We start from the raw sequence: 16,207 nt of genomic DNA on the forward strand, positions 1-16,207 counted from the left end.
TATATAATTCATAGACTATAGTTTGTGCTTTTTTCCTGTAGTTATTATATCTACAGAATTCCTTTGAGGAAAATTGGTTAGGAAGGAAAGCATCGTGGATGGGTTGTTAAAAATATGTAACTGAATCTAAATATGTACCAATAAAGCAGTGGTAAGAATTTCTTTGGGAGTAAGGAAACCTGAGTTCTAAATACTGTTGATTTGCCATGTCACTTCAGGCAAATCACTTAACTTCTCTAACCCTCCATTTTCTCATCTTTAAAATGAAGGGTCCTTGTAGGTCTGAAAAAGTCTATGATGCTATTATAATTTCGAAAGACAGTTTTCCAATATTTCATTCCTGTCTAGATATTTTTTTATTCTCACAAAGCTGGATAAGACACTGAAAGAGGGATGGGGCATATAAACCTAACTTAGATGCTTTGGTTAGAAAAATCTCCCAAAAATAATGGCAGGAACAAGTTTAAAAACGAACTTGGTAGGCTAGAGCCCATTCCCTGGCGAGGCGTTGTCAAGGAGCAGGCTGTTAGGCCGTGAATGAAGGGATAACGAATGGGCATCTGGGTAGGGAGAGAAGGGAAGAGGAGCACTGAATACTCTGGCTACTATAAAATTCTTCCTTTGGGGCAACCTGAGTAAATGCAAATAGTCCCTAAATACATTAAAAATGTAAAACAATACAAATTAAATAAATGCTATGGCTTCTATACACATGGGGCTGAGTTACAAACCTTGCTACAGTCTTACAAATATAAGCAACGACCATACACTGTGGTAGGTCAGCTATTTCTGGACGTGTGTGTATGACCAAAGAAGCTTACTTAAAATTTTTCATTATATCTTAAGTGACCCATTTATACCCTTTATCATACATCTTTCCGTAGAAAAGTTGTCTGATGCTCTAGCATTTTCCTAGGCCCAAACTTGCTCACATCTTGTTTTAATTCTCTTCTACAACAACAAATTTTTAAAATATTTCAAAGTCACTTTTTGTTAGGTCAGTTACAAGGAATAAATTAAATGCTAAAAATATAAAATAATGGAGTCCTAAAAAGTCATGTCTTAAATAATCCCAATGACATTTTTTTCAGAATATAACTTAGAACTTAAAACATTTCTATTTCTTACCTTCTACATACAATTCTAGTTGGCAGAATGCTGTTCCACGTCGTACATGTGCCTTCATTCTTGCATTAGCATTGACTGCAACTGGTGGTGTCAATAATTCCAGTGCCTTACCAAATAATAATAATAAGGGAAAGACGTAACTTTCTAATTTCAACTTGAACAAAAACATGATGAAAATCTTAATTTTAAAACAAGCCCCAAACCCTCACCTACCCACTTAGCTAGTACAGGAATTTATCAAATACACGTATTTATGTTGAAAATGTTAAGGAATTGTTCAACTGTTCCTATATGAGATTTATACCCTCTCTCCCAAAATTATGATTTGTTTTATCATTTGAAACCTCTATAGCTTCACCTTTGCGAGCAGGAATGATTAAATAGCATTTTTGGTCTTTTATATTCAAATTGAATGATTCAGTGTATTAATTTATTCAATAAATATTTGTGCACGAAACTGTGCTAGTCAAAAGAAAATGGATCATAAAAATATTGTCAGATCTTCAGTAGCTTAATGAGATCAAAATAGGAGGACTTGGATGTTTCTCAATATTCTCAATCTCAAGGAGCCACATAAGAGATTATGTATGTGATTTTCCCTTAAACAAACTACTTTGATATGAAAACATGAAAAAAACTCAAAGTTTAAGATAATGACATTAGTAATAGAAATTAGGATATACTAACTTACTCTGAAAATGAGACAATGATTAGGGAGCTAGTCTTACATTGTGCATGTGGCAGTGATACCAGTGTTCTTCCTCTCACCTTGCATTAAGTCTGCCAAACTTTAACCAGTAAAAGGGTGAGCACAAACTGACAACCATTTACTAATTTCCTTGTGAACTTCAACTGATATACGAAGGCAAACTAGTAGCAATTGGTATGGGATTTCTAATCTAAGTTGAAGTCTCAAGAAACCAGTTCTTTGTCCATTCAAAAAATTTTTTTTTCAGTATAAAGATGTCATAAGATAATTCTTAAAATCCTTTATTATTTAAATAATCTTCACTTGTTTAAATTCAACAAAGATAAGGGTATCATTTAAACCAATAAATAAGAAAATAGCAATTTTAAAGCACCATATATAAATATATATACCTTAGAAGAATCTTCGATGGCTTTGTGTAAGTTTTTTAATTTTAGGTGGCAAGCAGCCCGATTCAAATACAATAGTGGAATCTTATTATTTAGTCTTATGGCTAAGTTGTATGCATTAATAGCTGCCAAATAGTTTCCTGTTGCAAATAATGTGCTAATGAGACAAAAACAGAAAATAAAAACAATATAACATTGAAACAGAAACACAGAAATAGTATCTAGTGATTGGCAAAGGGGATGGCTTACCTCCTTTTCCATTTCCTATACAATGGACGTATAGGCTGCACTGACTGCACATATATCAGCATGTAATCAGAGTGACCTCACCCCCACCTCTAAGGGTAGCCATAAGTAATTTAAGCCACTAGATATATTTCCATCCTCCTTGCTACAATGATTAACTCAGGAATGGGCTTATGATCTAAATTGGTCTATTCAGAATGGCGCCCGGGCTTTGTTTCCTAAATTAGAGGACAAAAAAATTGGGAAAACTATCCCTGCTGGATACAAGTGAACAAAGCACACAGCCCAAATTGTTGGGGACCATTTTTAACACCATGGGAGGAGCTGGCTCCAGAATAAAACTGATAACTATGGAATTATTAAAAAGAATAAAAAGACAGAAAGAAACTGAGTCCTCAGTGAAATAGTTAAGCAGCTGAATTAAGATTTACCTGAAATGTAACACACTTTCAGCTTTTCAATTATATTAGTCAATAAATTCCTTTTAATATAAAGCCAGTTTTAATTGAAGTTTTCAGTTACTTGCAAACAAAAGCATCCTAACAGGTACTCTTTCAGTTTAAAATCTTCCAAGATTCTCTTAAAATAAACAGATGTACACAATTAAAGGACTTATTTAAAATGTTTGTTTTTGTTTTTCATGTACAATTCCCAGAATTTTGAAAAATGCATAAACACAAGGAAAATTGAAAATACTTTGCCAAGTACAAAAGTGCCACATAAATAACACTTTGTATTCATTTCCAGTCGGTTGTACTGCATACTCTACAGTTCCAGAATATTAAACGTGATGACATCAAAAGCTGACCCATAAAAGCAGCCAGTAAATCCTGAGTAAAAGGTAAAATCACACCACTGTGACATCTAACCTAAGCCTGACTTAAGTTTAAAATAACTTGCACAAACTAGAAAAGCTAATTGCATGGGAATAGTTTACATTTCTGAAATGCCTTATATCAGTTAGATGTTTCTGACCAAAGGTAACAAAATCCTAATTCAAACTGGCTTAGACAAGTAAGGAAATAAATTATCTCATGCTGAAAAAAAAGTCCTGAGGGAAAGGCTGCATGCCCAATATGACCAGCAGTTTGACGATGTTACCAAGGTCCTAGGTTCCTTCCCTCCATCCACTGTCCTCAGCAGCGATTTCATCCTACGGCTGGTTTTCCTTATGGGTGCAAGATGGCTGTATAGTTCAAGGTGCCATATTCAGGCACAATATTCATTAGAAGAAAATGGGACAGTATATTGTGATATATGCTCCTTAAGAGCAAGAAAATCTTTCCCAGAAATCTCCTGGCTTACCTCCTTTCCCATCTTAATGACCAAAAGTATTTACCTTTAAAAAAAATATTTTGTCTTAAAAACCCCACCAGTCTCTCTCTCTCTCTCCCCCTCCCCCTCCCCCTCCCCCTCCCCCTCCCCCTCCCTCACTCCCTCACTCCCTCACTCCCTCCCCCAATTATTCTAACCACTCTTTCTCTCTCTCTACTTATACTCCTCAGTACTATATATTGCTGTTTGGGAACATTTTTTTTAAATTCTACAATATGACCATCTTTCCATGTTAATAAATATAGAGATACACTACTTTTTGCTGTTGAGTTGTAAAAGATATGTATGTGTATATATATATATATTTTTTTTCTCAATACTAACCCTTTTTCAGTTATATGATTTGCAAATATTTTCTCTATTCCACTCTATTGATAGTATTCTTGACGTACAAAAGTTTTTAATTTTGATGCATTCCAACTTAACTTATTTTTTCTTTCATTGCTTGTGCTTTTGACGTCACATTCAAGAAACACTGCCAAATCTAGACTCATAAAGCACCTTTTGTTTTCTTCTAAGAATTTTGTAGTTTTAGTTTTTATGTTTAGGTCTTTGATCCATTTTGAGTTAATTTTTGTATATGATGTTAGCTAAGGGTTGAATTTCATTCTTTTGCATGTGGATATCCAGTTTTTCCAACACCATTTGTTGAAAAAAACTGTCCTTTCTCCACTGAATGGTCTTAGCACCCTTGTTGAAAATTACTTGATCATATATGTGAGGGTTACTTCTGGGCTATCTATTCCACTGGCCAGTATTTCTGTACAAACCTTATATTAATATATGCGAGGCCTGACAATTAAGTTCGTGAACTTGTTGCAACAATGTTGCTAACCTTTTGTGATATCAGAGGGATTATTCATTATGAATTTGTACCAACTACACAGTCAACCAAGTTTACTATTTGGAAGTGCTGAAAAGGCTGGTGAAAAATAGTCAGATGAAAACTATCTGAACTTTTCGCCAACAATTCATGGCTCTTGCATCATGACAATGCACCAGCTCACACGGTACGGTCTGTGAGGGAGTTTTTAGCCAGTAAACAAATAACTGTATTGGAACACCCTCCCCATTCACCTGATCTGGCCCCCAATGACTTCTTTCTTTACCCAAAGATAAAGGAAATATTGAAAGGAAGACATTTTTATGACATTCAGGACATCAAAGGTAATACGACGGCAGCTCTGATGGCCATTCCAGAAAAAGAGTTCCAAAATTGCTTTAAAGAGTGGACTAGGCGTTGGTGTCAGTGCATAGCTTCCCAAGGGGAGCACTTTGAAGTTGTCCATAGTGATATTCAGCAATGAGGGATGTAGCACTTTTTCTAGGATGAGTTTGCGAACTTAATTGTCACACCTCGTACATTTGGAGGACCGTTCCATTTTTCATCTTTAATATATGTTTACAGTTTTATAATGCAGTAATTTTATCAGAAAAATTCTCCCAGGTTCTAAGGAAAGAAAAGCTACAATGAACAGTATTAAAAGAAATACTGTAGGAGGCATACTAGCAAGAAATTATGACGTATTAAATTTTTTTAATGCTTATATATATATTAAAATATGAATCCAAATGACCATTACAGTCTTTAATGTTCAATACAGCTATAAACAACCAAATATTTGCTTTATGACTTTTAGAATGGTTCTGAATTCAGAAATAGCTGAATTTCAAAGGAAAAGGGAAAAAATTTAAACCTGTCTAAAGAGCAGTCACCTTTGAATACCAAATTTAAACAGAGAAACTAATAACCATTAAGTCTACCCTGATGCTTCAAATAAAGCAATGTCAGTGAAAAGAATTATGCAAAAGTATTCATTCAGTCAACACATATTGAGTGCTTATTGTACTGTGTGTACAGAGAGAACAAAAGAGACAGGACAATCACAAAGACTCCTCTCATTTTTACGGTGTCTGATTGGTTTGCTTTTGTAAAGAAAGAAACATTCTGACTGGCAAGGGCCAAGAGGGCCAAATATTCTGTACAAGAGTTGAGTGTGAGAGAAGCAACAAGAGGCAGAAGTAAAAAGAAAAAAGCAAACTGGAGAGAAGTAAAGAAAGGGGCAGAAAAGAGTTAGGAGAAATCAGAAGCAGTGGGGCTTAGAAATGGGATGCAGGCAGGGAGCAAGACATTTTCCAACAGAAGACAGAAAAGCTCTGTTTTATGGGCAACAGGAACTGTGGCAGCCACCTGCCCCTCAAAGAACTTTTGAAAGTCCTTGTCTCTTTCAGCATCCTGTGTGGGTAGAAAACATTCTTGGGGAACTCAAGAGCTTCTAAAGCTGCTATCAGTGTGCCTTCGTGAAGGCACATCAATTACTATAATTTAGCTCTCAGGATGGAAGGAGGAAAAGGATACTGCATACTAACCAAAATGACAAGACAGGCTATAATAGGTACTACACTGCAACAGAATGTTATAGGCTGTAAAATGCATACAAACAAGCAACTGAACAAAAATTTAATTACATCAAAGAAGTCATCTTAGAATATGGAATCTAAGCTTCTTTAAGTCACACAAAAGGTAGCAGCATTAGAAAAATGTCATGTCCATAAACAGTTTTTAAAAATACAGCAAAGCAAGGCAGATTTCGCAGATCTATACTAAAAGTAGGCAGGTACAAGGGGCTGTGGGGGGACAGTTCTCCATGGGTCTCATGTTCCTGCATGTCTTATGTTAGTTGCACTGAAAGCTTTTGTTTGGGACTATCTTTTTCAAAGATGTTTGTACGGCACACATCCTTGGAAGACAAAGATAGCATCTCCTCTGGGCAAACAGCAGACAATATCTCCTTGGGAGGCAAAGGTTGGACAGGTTTGCTTACAATCTTATAAAATTGTGTTCCTTAAGTTCAGCCTTTTCAGCTGTGGTGCAGACCTACTGCGTGTACAGCATCCCCCAGCCCACCTCTGTGGACTCGAGGGTCAAAGGGCACCAATAGTAAGCTTGTGGTGTCTTGAATAACAAAGTCCTATGTCTTGGACCCATGAGTCTCCTGTCTTCTGCCAGCATCCATGAAACTGGCAGCTAACCTGTTATATTTCTTGCCAGGGCATGAACCCAAACCGAAGTATTAGAAAGAAATTCAATTTGGCAAGTAGAACTGTATGCTGTGTTGGGAGAAGATAGTAACAGATGGTCAACCATCAGCATCAAAAATTCCAACATGAGGGAAACTAGACTTTGGGTATTGAGCACGCAATAGAGTATACAGATTTTGAATTATGTTGTACACCTGAAAATTATATAATGTGATTAACCAATGTTACCTCAATACATTTATTTTTTTTTTGGAAAGTCCAACATGAAGTACAAGGACATCAAGACAGGCAGACAAAATCCAGCTACAGGAAATTCAGAAATAGCAAGCATACAGAAATTCAGACCAGCACAAGTTAGTACTCGGTTAGTCTGTCAGCAAATAGCACGCTCCCACATACAAAGCTGGGGTTCAGAAGCAGAATTCAGCTGGGTGGCAAGAGGAAAAGCAAAAGCATAGCAGAACTCCACTCTTACAAGGACTGGGGTATCAGTCAGGCTACAAAATCAGGCACTTACACCAAGACAATAAAAAGAAAATGCAGACACTAGAACTAGGGTAGGTGATCTTATGTAACAACACTACTACAATGATGTGTGCTAGATTATAGAATTATGTATATCCTATCTAACATCCTATCTAACATTAGAATTTGCTGTAGAGGGTGAGGGGTGCAGGTGGGATTCAGGTGGTCCTAGTGTGGAGAAGAAGGGACTTAAAGTCTGGGGTTATGATAGGGTCAGTCCAAAATAATTTATGCTAAAAATCAACCACAGAGTAATGCCAGTGGGACAGAACAATGGTCCATCTACCTCATATAATTACAAGTGTCTGGAAGGGTAGCTATTAAAGTTATTTGCAAATTTTTAGTTATGTAAGGCTGTTAAATAACATCATACCCTGCACGAGGTGTGATCAAAACATACGGTTGAATGTTTAAATCTAAAAAAATTTTATTATGGTAAAAGACATATCACCAGGGTGGCCAGTTAGCTCAGTTGGTTAGAGCATGGTGCTGATAACACCAAGGTTGCCAGTTCGATCCCCGCATGGGCCTCTGTGAGCTGCACCCTCCTTATTTAAAAAAAAAAAAAAAAGAAAGACACATTGCCATTAATTCCCCTCAAAATACTGCCCCCTGCTTCAAACACATTTATCCCATCATTCTTGCCACTTTTTGAAGCAGTTCTAGAAGTTCTCTTTTGTGAATGTCTTTAGTTGTGCTGTCGTGGCTGCCTCGATGTCCTGAATCAATTCAAAACGTTTTCCTTTCATGGTCATTTTGATTTTGTGCGAAAAGCCAGAAGTCACATGGCTTCCAGTCAGTAAGGTGGATGAGGACACACCATAATGTTTTTATTTGACAAAAATTGCTGTACCAGAAGCGATGTGTGACACGGAACGTTGTCATGATGGAGGACAAAGTAAAGATACTCATGAAAGAGGACTTCCAGAACTGCTTCAGAAAGTGGCAAGAACGAAGGGATAAGTGTGTTTGAAGTGAGGGGGATTAATGGCAATGTATCTTTTACTGTAATACTCTTTTTTAAATTTAAACATTCACTATATTTTTTGGTCACACCTCATGTATCTAAATAAGAGTTCCTAGACTCTATTTTATGTGAGATATTCTCAGTAAAAAGCCATCGGGTACATAATGTTAATTAGAAAAGGTAAAATGCTTCCATGAGCAAATAAAATTACTTAAGATTCTGTATTACCCTGAAAGGTAGATTTGGCATTTAAAACTAAGACACAGCAATAGAAGGACTGGTAATGAAAAATGAAAATATTCTGTGGCTTCTGCTATAAGCTTTTTTTTGAGTAGATACAATCCTCTAAATTGTTTTCTCACCCTATTGCTCTTTTGAAAGGCATGCCCACCTCTACCCTTTTGTGAAACAAGTGTCCCATAGGTTTAAGCACAATAAGGACAGCTGGACTGGTTTTGCCTGTGTAAATACAGAACGTTACCATGAAACAAAGCCTCTGGAGATGAAAGTATTTCATCCTTTGTCATTGTTGTTCTTGTTGTTTTTAACTTTTATTTATTTTACGTGTGTTTTTCTAGGACCCATCAGTTTCAGTCTAGTTGTGGAGGGCACAGCTCACACTGGCCCATGCAGGTATCAAACCAGCAACTCTGGTGTTACAAGCATCGCGCTCTAAGCAACTGAGCTAACCGGCCACCCCATCATCCTTTGTTTTAAATTCAACACATTGCTTCTGAATCAGTTCTATTATGTCTGTTCTATCTTTTGTACTGCATTACGTTGCTAGAGAGGATTCATTTCTCTCTATCTATCCTTACCTTTCCTTTCATCTATTTGTACTTGGCACTATGATTAACTGTATTTTGTTCTGTTTCTCTGGGTATCATTAGTTACTAAGTTTTCTTCCATCTCTCCTCACTTTAACTCCCCTCTTCTCCTCTTACTTTGCTTCTCTTTCTTTTTCTATGTAATTGAAGAAAGTAAGGCAAAACGGTACAAAAACAGACTAAGGACTTACAATCTATCAGTCACCTGCCTGCCACAAAGTACACTTTTGCACTAGGTTGCTGCCAATTCATTGCTTTTGCCAGCAGTCAATTTTACATTTACTTACACACACACACACACACACACACACACACACACACACACACACCTTTTGCTGTACTTGTCAGTCAAAATTCCAACCCTGGCTCAATGATCTTATCTGCCCTTTCCACTCTTAAATCCAAATCACGTCATTAGTATATCAGAAATAGAATCAGACCAACTCTGCCTGGGACCTTAGCCAGTCCCAGCACCACAACGCCTTGTGCCAAAGGACTTTCTAACCATGTCCATCAACACTGTTATCTTTGGCCACTGATCAAAGAGCATGCTGCTCCTGTCTTCATGGTAAAGTCCCTGTTTGCTGGCCTTTCCTACTCTCATCCACCTCTACTCCTTTGCACTTTCTTACTCCTGGTTCTGCTATAATCGACTCCACCTCCCATCCCAATACTTTCCTATACCCTGAGATTTTCCACAAAATGCTTTCTAAAATAAACCTGGCTCTGCTCTGAGGGCAGTGCTATCTCTAACCCCCTCTCTACTGAGCCCCCACCCCCACCCCCAGTCCCCATATAGGGGGCCAGGACCATAGAAATTGGCATTCTCTAGACTCACTTAACTGTAACCCCCCCCTTTTACATAAAAGTCATTACCTGTGGGACTCCTTATTACATCTTTACCCAATAGCGATAACACTGGCTTCTCTTCACTGAGGGCTTCGAAACCTGCCTCCCAGTATCTGTCTCCAGACTAACTTTTGCTATAATTTCAGAAGATTCTAACGTTTATGTATGACCCATTTATCAATTTATCTTTGAAATATCTGGAACTCCTTAACTCAAATTACCTTCCTTTCAACTCTACTTTTGCTACCTAATTCCAGGGCCACACCTTGGACTCTGTCATCATCTGAACTGCACTAACCTCAGGAACATCTAACTCTGGAATCCTAGCCACTGACCAGAACTTTCTGTTCTGACAACTTTCCCTTCATACTCAGTCTTCAATCTTACAGCGCCCTCTAATTTCTTACTTGCTACATTTTCTCTTAGTCCACTGAGGCCCTCATGACATCCCTTCTAACCCAACCTGGTCTTGAGCTCTTTTTCCAGGAGCAATCTGGTCTCTTGCACTATTAGTCTTTTTTTTTTCTCTCTCTTTTGCCCCGTCCAGTTCAAGCCGCTATTTCTCAGTCTAGTTGTGTGGGACACAGCTCCCTGACCCATGCTGGTATTATGAGCCTTGTGCTCTCCTCAGCTGAGACAGTCGGTCGCCAGTCGTCGGTCGGACGCTCACAGCAGCCCATGGCAGCTGCCAGCCACTCACGCCGACCACCAGCTGCTCACAGCAGCCCAGCTCCAGGGAGAGCTGTTGTTCACAATCTTAGCTGTAGAAGGCGCAGCTCACTGGCCCAGGTGGGAATTGAACCAGCGACCTCGGCAACTCTCCACTCCAACCACCTGAGCCACTGAGCTGGCCCCTATTAGTCTTTTGGTGTACTTGTCAGTCAAAACTGCAACCCTGGCTCAATGATCTACTCTTAAATCTAAAAGACTAAACACTGTAGGAGACAAATTACACAGCTCTACTGACTGGCATCTCTGTGAATTCATGTTCCCTACCTAGCAGAGCCCCCAACAGCAACCACCATGCAATTTTTCTTGTTAGAAACTTATCTAGATTCACACTTGTCTTCACTTTCGTTCCTCCAATCTCAGAAAATAAAATAGCTGTCCATTCCAAATTAATCTGTCAACAGAGCAAAGTAACCAATCCAACAGGACAGCCCACTCAGCTGTGCACACTAAGGCACTGCCAGGCTGCGAGGAGAAGCAATCCACTGCCACAGCACTTGCGCTGCCTGTGCTAAGGCTAATCAGCTGGCACAAAAGACAGGCAGAGGATTTTATGCATCTATGAGAGAGGTAGCAGCAGTAGCTGGAACACAGGCTTCCGCATCATACTGACCTGGGATTGAATCCTGGTTCTATCTATTAATCACCACCTTAGCCAAGTTTTCTACCCTGTCTAGCCCTATTTCCACATTTGACAAACAGGGGTAAAGACACTAACCTTCAAGTCAGATTGTTATAGGAATTAAATGAACTATTTTGTGTAAAGCTGTTAGTTTCTCAATAAACTTTCGTTAAATGAATGCAAAAGCAGTGGGTCCTACTCAAGTATAGTTGCGAAGATTTAATGAGACAGTGTATGTGAAAGCTCTTATACACTATCACAAACTATTTATACATTAACTGTGACAATGGCAACTTAAAGATAAGAAAATATAATTAAATAAGTGATTTACAGTGGATACAGCCAGAGGACAGGACAGCCAGGAGGCTGGTAGACTGGGTGAAAATCAAGGGGACTTTCATTTCATATGCACTGTGCAAATTTTTTCAAAAGATACATTTTTATAAAAATTTTAAATGAATGTAACTTACAACAAGAGGAAAAACAAAAACAAAACCAAGATAATCCATCCACCCTTGATCTTGACCCAATTTTCTCCACTCTTCTCAGAGACATTTTAACTATCTCTTCTGTCTCATCTGCAAATCTATTCAAACCATTTCTGTTCTTAAAGAACAAAACATAACAGAGTCTATCCTTAAAGTTTCTATTCCATTGGCTTCTGGGAGTATTTTTATGTACTCTTTTCTTTTGCCAGATCTTTAAATGTTGGTAGCTCACAGAGTTTTATCCTCAGGCCACTACTTTCCTGGTCTACACACTCTTCCTGGATATCTCACCTAGTCTTATAAAACTACTATATAAACGCCAATAACCTCCAAATCTACATCTATAGTGCTAGCCTCTCCCGAGTTTCAAACTTGCTGGGCACTGTCAACCAGACTGACCCAGAGACAGCTCAGACTCAACATATTCAAAACTGAACTTACCTGCATTCCCTCCTAACTGGCCCCTCTTCTAGTCTTCTCTAATTCAGTTGGTGGCATCAAGCAATCAATCATTCAAACTAGAAACATGGACGCCACCCACAACTACTCCTCTCTCATTCCCCATTAATCAATCAAGAAGTTCTGCCTATTTTACCTCTGAAATATTTCTCAAGTTGCCCTTCTCTTCACCCCAACAACAGTGCCATGGGTCACGGCCTTTGCCTTAGTTTCTGCAACACATTTTATTTTCCCACCATAGAAAATAAATTGTAAGAATCTTAATCAAGCATACGACGCCCTTGCCTATTTTTCTAGGTTCATTTGTCATTATTCCTAGTCTCGAATTTTATGTTTTAACAGAAGATAAACTGCCCAAAGTCCCTGACCTACTATCACACTACCGAGGGTGCCAAAAAAATGTATACACATTTTAAGAAATGTTATCTATACTCAAGCAGTAGTTCGCTGTCAATTGAAGTGTCTGGACGCAGATGGTAACCACTTTGAGCACCTCCTGTAATTGCAGAAGTCAAACATGACTTGTATTCATCTTTTGTTATCGGTATATATTGAGTATTACAATACAATTTTTTTCTTTTCTTAAAATGTACATACCTTTTTTTGGCACCCTCTGTATTTCTTTCCTTCCAGATTTTGCCAATATTGTCTTTCACGCCTGAAATGAATGCCTTTCTCTCCCTTCCTCTTGAAACTCCTACTTATCATTCAAAGCAGCTCAGGTGCTAAGTTCTCTAGGAAGCTTTGCCCGAGCCTACTTCCTTCCATTAAGGTTAGGTGACCCTCGTCTGCACTCTCATTTTTAACTTGTTCTTTTCTAAGTATTATACTTCCATACAGTGTTGTATTTGTATGTCTCTCTCCTCCACTGATCTCTGTAGCTCAGAGGCTAGCTGGCACAGTCTGGCAACAGTCATCAATCAATGAATGTATATTTAATGGTTCGATAAATATGGAGGGAGGAAGGGAAAAGGAGAAATAGGAGAAAGGATCATGTAAGGTTTTATTGTTGGGAGTAAAAGGAATCAACCTGTCAGCCCCAGGCTTTTAACCTTCAGAAAAATTGCCAACTCCAGTGCTACAAATCAATCTCCGATGATGTAACAGACAGGAGAAAAGAGCAAGACAGAACAGAGAGAAGATGAGAAAAAAAATAACATAGGCATTGTGGTACACAGATAATGCCCTCCCACCAAAGATGTCCACACCCTGATCACCAGACCCTGGTGAACATGTTAACTAGCACGGTCGGTAGAAAGGACTTTGCAGATATGTTTACATTCATGATCTTGAGGTGGGAGATCATCCTTGATTATGTAAGCAGGACGAATGTCTTTAAGAAAGAAAGAAGGAGGCAGGAGAATCAAAGTCAGAGACGCAGAGGTCAGAGTGATGCAATTACTGGCTGGGGGCCCTGAGCCCAGGAATGTGGACAGCCTCCAAGCTGGAAATGCAAGGAAATACATTTGCCCTTTGAGCCTCCAGAAAGATCCCAACTGACACCTTGATTTTAGCCCAGTGAAACCCATTTTGAACTTCTGATTTCCAAAACTGTAAGATAATAAATTTGTATTGTTTTAAGTCACTAAGTTTGTGGTAGTTATGGCAGCAATAGGAAAATCATACAAAAGTATATATGAGATATAATAATATCTACAATTGCCTCAAAATATGAACTCAAATTGCCACTCAGAATGTACCAGAACTCAGTGTTTTAGACAACAGCACAAAAATGCTCATTCACACATAGAGCTACATATATATATGTAAGTAAAAGAATTGCCTGGATGTAAAACGACAATTTATAAGATAATTTGGTAATCTTTTAAAAGATAGATATGAATAATGAAAGAAGCTCTAGTTTTTAAGAAACAGGTTTTTCAGGGAGGTATTAGGAAGTACTTATGTTAAATGTGATTTTAAAAGGTATCCTAATAAGCAATCCAAAAGACGTGATGTTTTTCATTTCTATGACATTTATATATAAAAACAAATAAAAATCAGAGCCCTACTTGTTATATGATCTGACTTTTTACTATAGATGCCTGCCTACCCAATTTGCTCATTTGCATTATCTCTCCCCAACAGCTACACACACAAATATATATGTCAAGATATTTAGGAAATGTGATAAAAACTAAGGTCTACATAAATTTATCATAAATCTCATGGCCAGAATTCAAATAACTTACTTTCCTTTTTCCTTCAACCATTCTGGGTTCTTTTCTTCTTCTTTTAAATCACAAAGTTCAGGAATATCAGTGTTCATTGCTCTTTGTGCCTCTGCTTGTTTGTGTAGCCACTGAAATAAGAATGAAGTCTAATAAAGGACACAAAAGTCTTATTTTTATTAACAGTTACTTTTAGATTTTCCATCTTCCCACATAATATGGACATACTATGATATGGAATAAATGATTGTGTCGCCCAAAATCCATATGTTAAACCCCTAACCACTAATGAGATAACATTTGGAGGTGGGGCCTTTGGGAGGTAATTAGGTTCAGATGAGGTCACGAGGTCATGATAGGATCAGGGTCCTTAGAGAAAAGGAAGCGACCAGAGTGCATACTTTTTCCTCTGTCCTCCACGTCAGCACTCTGATCTTGGACTTCAAGCCTCCAGAAATAAATGTCCATTGTTCCAGCTACCCAGTCAATGATATTTTGTTACAATAGCCCAAGCACACTAATACAGTATTTGAAGACAGTGATTTTAAACTTCCAGTTTTTATACATTTAAAATTTTTTTTAAAAACTTTACTAGCTGGTTAAGATCAAACATAAAAATTTCTAGTCCAAATTTCATCCAAGTTTGGGATTACATGTGAGTATTATTTCATTTTTCTTGTTTATAACATAAATTTTTTTGTTTTTATTTTTCTGTATTTAAAAAATAATTTTTCTTAAATAATTATAATTTTATAATTACAAAAGTACTTTTACAATATAACATAAAATGAAATAAAAAATAAAATATCAAAGTAATATATTGTTTAATAATAAGAAAAATGTTAATAGTTTTAAATTGTCACTATGTCTTAAGAATCTTTATTTCCACAACTTTTCAATTGAGAGAGGTTATCAGTTCACACCTTATGTAAAAAACGCAGTTCTTAGCCCTTGTATAACTAAAAACACGATATTCAAAATACTAGAGATCAGGAATTTAATTTATAAATGAACAAAAGGTCAAACATTAGAAATAACAATATTAATAATAATTAATTGCAATAATATATTAATAATGCATTTTCAAATCTATTCTAATTACAACACATACTGATCCAAAGTGTATAAATCTATTCTAGAAAATGATGTATTTGATAAAATAAATGGCACATGCAACAGTTTATCTCCTGCAATAAGCATCACTACTGTATATTAAATCAGTGTTCTCTCATCAGCATTCTGGAACACCCCCCACCCGCAAAAAAAAAAATCCTGCAAAATATATTTTTCTCATGAGGAAATACTAAAATAAATTCATTAAGTAATATTTTTAGTGTATCTTAGTAATATCTTAAGAAATTCAGACCCAGTGTTTGTTTCCAATAGATGAAATAAAAGTGTTTTCATTGTGGTCACTGTAACTAACAGTAAGTATACCTACCTCCTCTTCTTCTGCTACCTGTGATTCCCGGAGAGCAGTTGGGAATGCTCGAGGGGTAAAGCTGATTTGAATACTGCCAACAGAGCGAGGAGCAGGAATACTGTCTTCCTTTAACTTCTCAAAAAATATATTTTCTGAATTTCTCCCTTCCAAAACAATATGAGTAAGTTATTTATTTCTCATTTGGTAGTTAACAATCAAACTGACTTTAAAGTAATTATACATCAAAGCTACTTCTAAAATTCTGTACAAATAAATCAAAGATACTTACTGCAAGAAG

At 37.2% G+C, this 16,207-nt stretch overlaps 1 protein-coding gene across 2 annotated transcripts in view; it reads right to left on the minus strand.

The window, feature by feature from the left end:
• DNAAF4 (dynein axonemal assembly factor 4) overlaps positions 1-16,207 on the minus strand; it is a 36,363-nt gene that overhangs the window by 2,040 nt on the left and 18,116 nt on the right. The window contains exons 5-8 of one of the 2 annotated variants that reach the window (XM_019732294.3): positions 15,928-16,073; positions 14,508-14,617; positions 2,230-2,383; positions 1,129-1,234 (exon numbers count right to left, since the gene is read on the minus strand). In XM_019732294.3, the coding sequence (XP_019587853.3) occupies positions 1,129-1,234; positions 2,230-2,383; positions 14,508-14,617; positions 15,928-16,073 (516 nt within the window). The remainder of the gene's footprint in view (positions 1-1,128; positions 1,235-2,229; positions 2,384-14,507; positions 14,618-15,927; positions 16,074-16,207) is intronic. The other variant, XM_074327714.2, reaches the window with a different exon arrangement.

Source organism: Rhinolophus sinicus, chromosome 3 (genome assembly GCF_057876585.1).
Source record: "Rhinolophus sinicus isolate RSI-liver-muscle chromosome 3, RSI-T2T, whole genome shotgun sequence".
Lineage (NCBI taxonomy): Eukaryota > Metazoa > Chordata > Mammalia > Chiroptera > Rhinolophidae > Rhinolophus > Rhinolophus sinicus.